General features: G+C 41.2%; 1 protein-coding gene across 3 annotated transcripts in view; it reads right to left on the bottom strand.

The window, feature by feature from the left end:
• Positions 1-1,756: 1,756 nt before the first annotated feature.
• The window catches only part of LOC132341485 (mitochondrial nicotinamide adenine dinucleotide transporter SLC25A51-like), a 69,617-nt gene continuing 58,919 nt past the window's right edge, over positions 1,757-12,454 (bottom strand). For all 3 annotated transcript variants that reach the window (XM_059873068.1, XM_059873069.1, XM_059873071.1), the window contains one exon: positions 1,757-3,628. In XM_059873068.1, coding sequence (XP_059729051.1) covers positions 2,717-3,589 — 873 coding nt within the window. In that variant the 5' untranslated portion in view covers positions 3,590-3,628 and the 3' untranslated portion in view covers positions 1,757-2,716. The remainder of the gene's footprint in view (positions 3,629-12,454) is intronic.

Here is a 12,454-nt window from a genome sequence, read left to right as displayed (position 1 = left end):
TCTAGCTCTATTGTTTTGTAGTTATATAGTTACTAGCTAGCCCCAGTACTTTTTCCAACCCTGATAGGCAGAAAGACAAATCACATAGGCCCCAATCCTATCTTGGTTCTTCCTGGGAACTAATGCACGCCTTGGCTGGGTTTCAGGATATCCCCGGCTGACTGTCGCAGGTCTGGATAGCGCAGTCCTGTTCAGCGCAGCCTGCCTGGCAGCTCCCAGCGCAGGCTACCTTACCAAGCTTAGCTCTTAAGTGAGATCAGCTCTTTAGTGATTATCAGCTCATTTGTGATTTCAGCTCTTTAGCTTGCTAAGTGCCTTTGGCAGACGCAGAGAGAGAGAGGAGAAGCACTGTATGAGGTTCCACAGAGAGGTCTTTATTGGAGTCTTCTGCGAAGGTTCTCAGGGACAGCTCTTCTACCGAGCTGGGCAAAAGTAGCTCTTTATATAGGGTACAGGAGTTTTAGAAATTGTCCAATAGTAGGGGTCGAGGGGAAAGTGACCTATAGTCTTACAGAGAGATAAGCAAGGGTCCGAAGGCAGAAGAGGGGCTTCTTAGGTCCAGTCATCATGACTAGGCATTTCCTATCTTAGGCTGCTGAATACCATGGAGGCATTGCAGGCCCTGTGCCTGCTACAGGGAACCAAGGTTGAGACCAGCTCTTTGAGACATATTTTCATAAACAAAGTTTATTTCCCATCTGAGTGGGGAGGATTTAGGAGGGACTTGAACTGGAGGCAAATTGCTTAACCACTTATGTCTCTACTTGATGATTTTTGTCAATTATTCTAATTTGCTAAAGTTATAAAACTGTATTCACCCTGTGTGGGGGTGGGCATTTTGTGGACATTTTCCATATCTGCCCCTGGAGGCCTCCAATAAAGACCAACCTTTATATTACCTTCTATACTAATATTATCTCAAAAGCGCATTGTTTCATTTCTAGGTTTTTTAAGGCATTGATATGCATAAGTAAAACCAAAAATTTATTGTTAGTGTAATTGAAAACTTGAGAGTCTAATCATTATTAGTCTGGATCTAATTGTTACATGAAAAGAAAGAATCATGTATTTCAAATTGCAACACACACACCCCCACACACCTCCACCCCCACCCTTCTTAGTTTCTATTCCTTTCCCTGGTGTTATGCTTGCTCTTTTACTGCTCTCCATGGCCAGGAGGAATATGATGTTCATGTTGATGGCTTCTTTGGTTGTTTTCTTCCTCACTCTAGGATTCAATTTGGGTCATGTTTATGTTTGCTAATACCCTTTTACACCTTTCTTTTTGTTGGTGAATGAAACATGCAAGTAACCTTCATGCATAGCTGCTGACCACACCCCTGTCTTTACTGCGTATTGTTATCTATTAACCAAATTACAAATGCTTGAAGTGTAAGTTATTAGCCACACAACTCCTTTTATTGTTTTACTGTATTACCACTGATAGTTATACAGGGCCTAAAACATAGGAAAAGATCAATTAAAAATAGTTTCTGAAAGTTTTCCTGCCCCCAAATCCAAAACAAAGAATGCTTCATAAACTTTTCATGAATAACACACCCCCAAATAAAGAAAAAAGAACTAAGAAAGAATTAAGACATTCACCTGTTTGGTAGTTATGCTTGCTTTCCCTTTAAGGCCTTAAATGCTTATACCCAGAAATCTCACTTCATCAGTGCTGACATAAAATTCTATCACAGCACAAATTAAACAAAAACAGTTTGCAAAAGAAAAAAAAAACTGTAAATCAAGCAGCTTGCTAATCAAAGGAAGATGTATTACTGTTTGAACATTTGAGTGAGATCAGTTTTTTGTTTGCAACAGAAACAAAGCAATACAAAAGCAGAAAACTTGAGTATACTAAATTTGCAAATAGGTTTTTCAACAAGGAACACTTTTAAAACTTGAGATAAAATTGCTGTCTCGCTCCTTCCACCTTTTCATTTCAAGGCACACTCATACATAGGCACAATCCCATTTTGCACTTGGTCATTTTACACTGAAGTTTAATATTCAGTAGCTATTGGTGAATAAGATGATACTCATGTTAAAGCTGAGTGGTAAAATGGTTGACAAAATAGTTTGTGTAGGCTCAGTTTAAAACTTGAGGTTCAGAAAGAAAGTAATCCTAATCAAAATTGGCAGCTTCTGTTTAAACTCCAAAGATAATTTAGAGCCCCAAGACATTTGGAAGCTCAGTTTTTAACCCTCTGTAGTGTTTCAAACAAAAGAATTCACTTTCATTGGCTCCTTCTTAATTTTCAAATTATACGATGTGCAGCATAAAATTTGATTATTGTGAGTATTGGGAAATATTGGAAATTATAGAATAAGCTACTAGACCAATATACAGATATTTTTTACTTTGCATTTGTCTAGTTATTCCACTATGGGTAAATTTATCCACCAATATATAAATACTTTAACTTGTTCAGAAGTATATCCAGTTGCATAAAGATTTAGATATATGCTATTTACCCCATAAATACTCAAGGTTGTTCATAAGACTAATTACCTTCCACACTAAGCAGCCACTAACAATATCATCCATCTCCCTACTGAAATGTAATGGCTGCTTTGAATTCTCTCCAAGTTTCATGGTACTCCATATTATTCACAAAAAGTTCTATAAATTAACCTATTTCCAGAGACAAAGTGACCTAAAATGTACAAATACCCAAGTGAATAGAGGTGTTTCAGAAGAAGGTAACATTTCTCATAATAGCTTTAGCAAGAATTCATATGTTGCATTGATTATGCCCCAGGACAGGACAGAACGATGGTAATTCAGATGGACTCCTCTGAAAAGATGCATCAATTTTTTATCACGTTCTAGCCATATTGTCACAAAAACTTTTGAAAAAGACTGAAATTCGCCACCAATTTGAGATTGCATGCGAGTTTTTACAACATTCATTGGGAAAAATAAGGATCCCAGTAAGGCACCCAACAGCCCTCCACAGATAAAGTCATTGACCAAGTGAGTGCTATAAGAAGTTGCTTCAGGCAGACAGTGTTTGATAGGTCCTCGTAGGCCAAAGAAGAGAATATTACTGCTTCCATTCCGGAGCAGAATAGGCACCAAACCCCGATAATATTCTCTAATCCCATAGACTTTTAGTACCTTGAAAGCCTGGTAAGTGTTTGTAAATTTGTCATGATGTTTGTAGTCTTGAAGCAAAGTCTGAACTCGTTCAAAAGGTGTAAGAAGGGCTTCTGTGGTCCCTGCAAGCACTGCTGCCATGCTGCAAGTTAGAAGTTCAGGTGCACTTGTGTGACTATGGAGCAAGGAGGAGAAATCTTCATACAAGCCAAACATTAGAGCCAGGGTAGTTGTTTTTTGCATTAATGGAGGAAGGATTCCACGATAGAGATTTCGAATTCCATCTTTCTGCAGCTGATGTACTGCATCCTTTGTTTTCAAGCCATACAACTGTTGTCGAAAGAGGACCTTCTGGATGGGAAAGGTGACTACTATATTGGTGAAGGCTGCACAATAGCCACAAAGATAATGTTTACCAGCATTACCCTTTATGTGATGGCTCATATCTTGCTTTGAACTTGTTGGGACACAATCTTGTGAATCCATCTTTTTTTCCCCCTCAATATATATCTTAGATTTCTTTTCCTATGTCAAAAAAAGAAAAAAGAATGTGAACAAAATGGCATGTCACACAGTTTTTTTAGTTTACACACACACATCATGTGCACACTGTTCAACATCACACTGTGAAGCATTTTATGTCCTGAAGAAAATTCATCAAATTCAGTGGAACAGTGTGACAAACTGTCATCAACTGATAGATGATGCAAAATGCACAATTTTCTACACTACATCCAAGGGCCTGAAAAACTAGATATTTTTCCTCCCTTTATGTTTTGTTGATTAGAACCAAACTAAATTAAAACAAATAGACATATGAACCCCTCCAGTGCCACCTTACAACTGAAAATGAGAGGGAGAAATAGGAAGTTTACACATTAAGTTGCCAGTACAGTATGCCAAGGAATTCAAACACTGAATGATCTATTCTAACACTAGTAAGATACAATACAAGTTACCAAGGTTTTGGAAAACATACACACTACACACAGCTCAGCATTACAAATTCTGATCATTCCTGCCTGTATTTCCCTGTGGCAGACAGCAATGAATAATTTAAATAGGAATTTAATAATCAGCATTCATTTACTATAGAGTAGTAAAATAATATAGAAATGCTACAGAATATGTTGAGCTCTGCTACAGCTAAGGTCCTGAAGGACACAGTGAAAAGAGTTTCATTAAATAAAACTGAGAATTAGTCCTTAATAGGTGATACATTATCTGCCACTTGCATAATATTACACTCTTCAATGTTTTCCAAGGAACAGCACCATAGAAGTAATTTACAAAGGTTAAGTATTTTACCCTGTGTCACAATCCGTCCTTAAATGGGTTTCATAATGGTTCATTAATTGATCTCAGAGTGCAAAAAACTGACATGGCAAGGGGATTTGCAGTAATACTTATAAACAAATGTACCTTTTATTGAATGACCACAGCAAATGCGATAGAGGGATTAAGGGAGAGAAAAAGATAGAGAAAGAGAGAGAAGAGAGAGACAGAGAGAGGGGGATATAGCTACCAAACATAGAGACAAAGTCCTTTGGTCCAGTCCAGCCGAGGATCCACCTGTTACGTTGGGGAGATCTTGAAATCTCTAGCAAACTCAGAGGTTTTTATTATGATAACTCTATTAAAAATTGCGAGGGGGGGGAAACAGATACAATAAAGAATAGATGTAACAGGTAGTCCATGTTCTCAGCAGTAAGCGAGAGTGATTGTCTTCTTGGTCTAGTGGTCACAACCTGCAGGCAAACATCTCTGTTTGGTCAGCTTGCCTCCCCCATAGACCTCTCATCAGGTTAGAGGTTTCAGTCTCAGTCCTTGGGAGGAGGGGGAGCTTTTCCATAGGGGTTTCATGTCTCAGTCCTTGATGGAGAAGCTTCTCCCACCTCAGTCTGTCTGTCATGGTGGTTGTAAAACAGGTGAGGGGTCTTCTGTGGGGACCACCAAAAACTTCCTCAGGAGAAGTCCAGCCAAGCCGAGAGGTGGGGAAATTCCAGGGTCATTGTTGCAAAAAAGGACAGAGTGCCCCTTTTTTCCTTTCACTGGGCCCAGTGTAGCATACAGCAAACACACCTGTGAACAATAGCTTAGTAATGCCAGAGGCTGTGCTCAGGCCTCAGGGTCTTGGCAAGTGACCATCACCAACAAGACCAGAATTTCAGACAAGGGTCCTTTTTCTTCGGTGGTCCCAATCTCTGTCCCTTTCATGACGATCATGAGGCAGATGAGGGAAACTTCGGACAGAGACTTACACCCTGATATGAAGTCATACCAGTAGTGAGGAATTCACATTAGGGAGGTTGTACCACTTCATCTATACTAATATATATTGTTCCTAGGATCAACTTAGTTCTATCTGCATATAGTAAAATAGCCACACCCACAACTAAGCCACAGTCTTATCTGGCACCCCACTTTTATATTAAGAGTTATACCAACTCTGGATAAATGTGTCATTCAGTAATACAACATCTAAACCATAGGATTCATAAGACTTTTGACTAGTCACCAGTTGTGTTGGCAATAGCAACCTCTGGCCAATATCACTTCTGATTTCTCTTGAGAAAAAAAAAAAAGCTCTGACTCAGTTTTATAAGGTACATATTTTCTCATGTAGTTTAAGTAAGTTGTCATGATTATGATTTGAGAACTTGTAATGATCAGGCAATGCAATTTTTCTCAGATGTGTTTATGACAGAACTTTTGCTTTCAGCTTTAATTTCGCAAGGCCCAGCTGTATCACTGCACTGGTTTTGGCTGGGATACAGTTAAACTGGGAGGGAACACAGGTGGGACATCTGACCCCAACTGATCAAAGGGATATTCCATACTATATGACATCATGTTTAGGATATAAAGCTGATGGGAAGTAGGGAATTAATTCCTTGATTTACTTTGCTTGCATGGCTTTTGGTTTACCATAGGGCACAAGAACCAGCAATCCCCAGGGGCAAGAAATCAGACAATGAAGGCAAGAGACTGGCATGGCTGAGTAAAACCAAAGGGAAGAAGCAAATGCACAGGCAGTGGAAACAAAGACAGGTAACCTGGAAAGAGTATAAAGTTTGGTTGTGTAGGGATGGGGTGAGGAAGGCCAAGGCAAAGTTGGAACCAAACATGGCAAGGGACACAAAGAATAGCAGGAAGGGCTTCTACTGGTACATTAAACAGACTATGTAAATGAGCAGCTGGAGTGAATGGAGTTTCCCCTGGGGAGGGATGAGGAGCTGACTAGGAGCTTATCAGTCGGGATTAAAGGGAGGGCTGGGACAGGTGACATCGTGGGGGACTGCTACAGGCATTAATCAGAAAAGGAAGGTCAGAGAAGGTGTAATGATAAACAGTACTAGAAAACTCATAACAAAGGATGAGGAGAAGGCTGAGGTGCTTAACTTCATTGCCTCAAGTCTTTGATGGCAACCTCTCTCCCCACACCTCTTGAATGGATGGACAGCAGGATGGGGACAGGGGGAGCAAAGTCCCTCCCTAAGAGAAGATCAGGTTCATGGCTACCTGAGGGACCTGAATGTACATAAATCTATGGGATTGGATAAGATGCATCCCATAGTCATTGGCTGATGGAGTTTCCAGGACACTCTCCACGATATTCAAAAAGTCATGGCAGTCAGGTAAAGTCCCAGGTGACTGGAAAAAGGGAAACATTGTCCGCATCTTTAAAAAGAGCAGAAAGGAAGACCCTGGGAACTAGCAACCTGTCAAACTCACCTCTGTGCCTGGGAAGATCATGGAGCAGATCCTCTGGGAAGCTCTGCAGAGGCACATGGAGGACAGGAGGTGATCTGAGACAGCCATCACATCTTCACCAAGGGCAAGTCCTGCCTGACCAATCTAGTGGCCTTCTATGATGGAGACACTCCATCAGTGGACAAGGGAAGGGCTACAGATGTAATTTATCTGGATTTCTGTAAAGCCTTTGACATGGTCCCCCACAACATCCTTTTCTCTAAATTGGAGACAGATGGATTGGATAGGTGGACTGTTAAAAGGATAAGAATATGGTTTGACAGTCACATCCAGAAGGCAGTGGTCAATGGCTCAGAGTCCAGATGGAGATCAGTTGTGGGAACCCAGGAAATTCCTCTAGCTGCCCTGGAGGGCTCGAGACCCTGCCCAGGGGGCTCAGAGACCTTGGCACAGAGCCCAAGACCCCTGTGCCTTTGATTTAGCCCTTGGAAAAAACAATTACCAACCTTTATATGAATAATTACAAGCCATGACAGTTTAAGTAGAATGATAGTGAATTTATCACTGGGTGAAAAATAGATTTTTGGGGTTTTTAGAATGGGGATTCAGGGAGCAAGATGGAGGAATCTGGGCGTGTCCAGCCTTTCTCCTTCTTCTTCTTGGCCTCCATCTTCTGCTGTGATGTTGGCACTTTTAGATTGGTTTAGAGTATAAGCTCACTGTGTAACATAGGTGATAGGTATTGGAAAGTAATTGTAAATATTGTACATGTAGTTTTTAGTATAAAGACATAACACCGCCCCGGGGGCAGGCAGAGTGCCTTGGACTGTCTTGCTGAGCGGACCTCGGCTGGACAGGAGAAAATATTTTATAGATAAGAAACAATAAACAACCTTGAGACCGAGAAATGAAGAGCTCAGACTCCTTCTTTGAGTGCCGGGCTGGGAAAAGAGACTTTCTAACATTTCTCGGGGTCACTCTGACCAGCTAGAGACCCTGAGAATCAGTGACAAGTGGTGTCCCTCAGGGGTCTGTATTGGGACCAGTGCTATTTAATATCTTCATCAATGCCATAGACAAAGGGGATTGAGTGCACGCTTGGGAAATTTGCAGATGACACCAAGCTGAGTGGTGCAGTTGACACACCTGGAGGTTGGGATGCCATCCAGAGGGACCTGAACAAGGTTGAGGAGTGGGCCCATGGGAATCTCATGAGGTTTAATAAGACCAAGTGCCAAGTGCTGCACCTGGGTTGGGGCAACTCCTGGTATTAATCCCATCTGGGGAATGAACGGATTGAGAGCAGCCCTGCTGAGAAGGACTTGGGGGTGCTAGTCGATGAGAGGCTGGGCATCAGCCAGCAATGTGTGCTCACAGCCCAGAAAGCCAATCATGTCATGGGCTGCATCCAAAGCACTGTGGCCAGCAGGGTGAGGGAGGGAATTCTACCCCTCTACTCTGATGAGACCCCATCTGAAGTGTTGCATCTAGCCCTGGGATCCTCAGCACAGGAAGAAGGCAGAGCTCTTAGAGCAAGTCCAGAGGAGGCCACGAAGATGATTAGAGGGATGGAGCACCTCTACTATGAGGAAACGCTGAGAGAATTAGGATTGTTCAGCCTGGAAAAGAGAAGACTTCAGGGTGACCTAATTGCAGCCTTCCAGCACCTGAAGGGAGCCTACAAAAAAGATGGAGAGAAACTTTTTCCAAGGGCATGTGGTGATAGGACAAGGGGGAATAGCTTCAAACTGACAGAGATTAGGTTTAGATTAGATGCTAAGAAGAAAATCTTTACTGTGAGAGTGGTGAGGTGTGGTATTCATAGGCCCTCTGAACAGAGAGAGATTTAGCTTTCTCAGGATTCTCCTGAGAAAGGCTGTGAGAGAAGTAGAGAAAAGAATGATCAAAACAATTCTTATCTCATTTACTGCTCCTGTGTTTGTACCCATGTAGAATGTGTTCTAGAGATTGTTTACCCAAAGTGATTGCTTAATTAGATTCTAGTGATAGTGTTTTAGATTCATTAACCAATTAGATCCACGTGTGTGTGTCAGGACACTCAAGCAGAGAGTCACATATTTTCCAGTTAGTTAGTGATAGTTCATGTTAGTGTAATATAGTGTAATATAGTTATAGTATAATATAGTATAATAAAGTAATTAATTAGCCTTCTGATAGCATGGAGTTCTGCGCGTCATTCTTCCCGCCTGTTGGGCATCATAGCACCGATAGTGAGGCACTGGTACAGGTTGTCCAGAGAAATTGTGGATGCCCCATCCCTAGAGGTGTTCAAGGCTGGGTTGGATGGGGTCTGAGCGACCTGATCTAGTGGAAGGTTCCCTGCCCATGGCAGAGGGGTTGGAATTAGATTTTTAAGGTCCCTTCCAACCCAAGGTATTGTATGAGTCTATGATTAAACTGTCTATTTATCTCAACCCACAAGTTTTCCCACTTTTACTCTTCTGATTCGCCCCCCATCCCACTCAGTGGGTCAGTGAGCAAATGGTTGCATGGTGCTTGGATACTGGCTGGGGTTAAACCACAACAGCCCTTTTTGGTGCCCAACAAGGGGCTCAAAGGGTTCAGGATAATGATGGATTTGATTGGGATGTGATAGATGGAATTTATATCTGTTAGTGGTGATGCCTTAAGTTTTAGCTTTCATATTTTTCAGATTCTGTGCTGCTTTAATGTGTAGCTCTGAGCTTCATATTAAGTGTTAGCAAGGTCCCTTCACAGGGTAGGTAGACAAAACAATCCTTTTCCAGCTTGACCAAGGACAACCGTTACAAGCTCCAGGCCCAAAAAGTATAAACAACGGTGAATTGAAGAGAGAAAGACAAGGAGGATGGAACTTCATAACCTAAAGCTACAATTGGACAATTAATTCCAATATGCAAATGGACCAGAACTTATAAAAGTGTGAGACTTTGTGACTGGTTGTCCATTTTGTGACCATTTTGGGTCCATCTTGGGTGTATCCCTGGCTGGGCTCTTGTAGTGCCCAAGGCCCATTGAGGCCTTTTAATAAATACCTACTTTATTCTTTAACTCTGTCTAGCCTCTGTTCTAGGTCAGCCTTCTCAAGGCATCAGTGCTCTTTAGCTTTCAAAGGGCAGGCTCCTGTACTCACCATGGGGCTTGCTTGTCTAACTGTATATCAGTCTATTGCTCATGGCTGCTTTTTGCTGCTTGGTGTGCTGCTCGGTGTGCTGCTCATCTGCTCATCTTCTTACTCTGCTGTGCCTGGGAACATTTTGATAACAGCAATAGCCAGGTGCATGCGCAGGCAGATGGCCTGGGCATCACTGCTGTTTCTGTGCTGCTGTACTGGACAGGCTAGAACTCCAGTGTGAATTCAAGTTGAAGGGACTGTTGATGAGTCCACACAGGAACAGGACACCCTGAAGTGTCTGTGGCCATTGATAAATCCATACCAGAGCTGGTAAATCTCAAAGCATATGTGCCTGTGGTTATGTCTGTGCCATAGCAGGTAGATCTTGAAGCACCAGTGGCTGTGCATGAGGTCATACTGGAGGACCTCAAAATGTGTGGCCATGAATAAGCCCATGACAGAGCAGGTACACTCCTGGAGGGATTGCAGCCTGGGCCTTTTAAATGATTATTTGATTTTTGGTTGAGTTGGTTACTTTAGATGGTAGTTGGGGGAGGTGGCTTGGATTTAATTAGTTAGGCTAGAACTTAGTAGTAGTATGCCGGGATTGCAGGCGGGGGTGGTCTTTTTTTTCATGTTTGATGGTTGTGGGTAACTTCTATAGGGTAAAATCCCTATTCCGACATGTTAGTAAGGTTGGTTCTATCTGGCCTGCGTCACCCCCTCTCCCTGCCTGGGAGTAGATGGGGGAAGGAAGGGAGAACTGGCAGGCGGCCCAGGGAAAGCAGGCCCAGCCCAGTGGCAGGGCTGGTGGGCCCGGCCTGGGACGGGGCCTGCCCAGCTGTGTTACTGCGCTGCTGACCGGGAAGGAAAGAGAAAGTTCCCGGGTTTTTTTGTTGTTAACATGAGTCTTTCACAGAGCCGTGTCTAGCTCCTTAGTGGTTTAATAGATTGTCAGTTATACAAAAAGCTTCTGCATCACTTCCTTAAATTTTCCTCCTATTCTAAACCACGACACTCTACCTTTCGCTTCTGTGAAATATACATGCTTAAGAATTATTATTAAAATTACATTCCATGTATAACTTCTACCTAGAACAATAAAACTAACTAAATTAAGTAAAGAAGGGGAAAAAAAATTATACTAACCTCCACTCCTAGATTTTTACCATTATTACAATAAAACTTTTTCACTATCATTCTACTTAATTTTATTATTTAATATGTGCTTCACTATTTATTTCTCTAAATAAATTCTCCATCTCACAGCGTTTATTAATTGCCTGTATTTTTTACTAAAAGATGTGGTGGCTTCAGTTTGAAACCGGGCAGAAACACCAATTTTGTGTAGTGGTTTTGTTTTGTTAATTTTAGATTTCTTTAATTTTGAGATTTTTCAATTAATGTGTTGATGAGTATGGTAGGTTCTAGGGTTGGATACTTATTAAGGTATTTACTTCTTGTTGTGAGATAGGATTAGGAGAAAGGTAAATTAAGTTCAAAACTTTAAAAGGGTATAAAGAAAATTTTATTAAAAGTAATTAAAGGAAAAAAGTAGTAAGAATTAAAATAAACTCTTTAGAATACTTTTTCTCCCTTTATAACTTTTTTTTTTCCTGATAATGTAAAGAAACTAAATCTAAGGTTTCTAGTTAGTTTACTACTTTTAAAATAGTTTTTTTTAGTTTACTTAGGGAGAGAAGTCTCTTTTGTTAAGGTTTTGGAGACTTCTTTACACGAGGGAAAAAAAGGTTTTTTGTGGTTCTTAATTTTGTTACAAATAACAGCTGTTTGAGGAACCCTGCTATTGTGAAGTTTTTCTTATTTTTATAAGCCTTCTCACAGCTTGTTGAAGGGCCATGTTATAGTTGGATAATGAGATGATTGCCTCTCACAATTAAGGGATGAATATTGTGTGAGTATTAAGAGAAGCTTTAGTGATATATAGTTATGTTATTGTAGTTTAGATGTCCTCTGTTCTCCTCATAGTTCCTTTTTCCCCCCCTCTGTATTGTTGCCATCAGACAGCCGGGGTTGTCTAGTACAGGTAGAAAGAAGGCATGCACATGTGCCCCTTCCATGGGGCAGTTGGGAATGGAAAAGCTTGTTGCTTAGGGGATGCAGCATGGCAACACCTGACCCTACAATCAAGTTACAAGAAAGCAGTCTCCACAGATAAATGGCAAAGAAGAGCTGACTGACAGACTTTGGGAGGGGCCAGGGTTGGCTCATGCAACCGCCAGGGGTATAAAAGACTGAGCATCCATCTTGAAGATGAACTGACCACATGGTAGGTAGCCACAAAGGCAGTTCTCAGCACTGCGGATTTTTCCTTATGTAGTCCTTTTGTTGTATTTTTGTTATGGCTTAATAAACCTTTTAAAATTTTCAAAGTGAGCAGTTGTCTCTCATAGCCATGTTGACTTATGGGGTATTGTTTTAAAGATAAGTTGTTTAAAGGTAAAAGTTTTATTATTTATGTTTAAAATCATCTTCATTTCTGGGAACAGAAATTTTCTTTT

This window comes from Haemorhous mexicanus, chromosome W (assembly GCF_027477595.1).
Source record: "Haemorhous mexicanus isolate bHaeMex1 chromosome W, bHaeMex1.pri, whole genome shotgun sequence".
NCBI classification, from domain to species: domain Eukaryota; kingdom Metazoa; phylum Chordata; class Aves; order Passeriformes; family Fringillidae; genus Haemorhous; species Haemorhous mexicanus.
The sequence above is the reverse complement of the archived record's forward strand: the minus strand, read 5'-3'. Positions and strand labels throughout refer to the sequence as shown.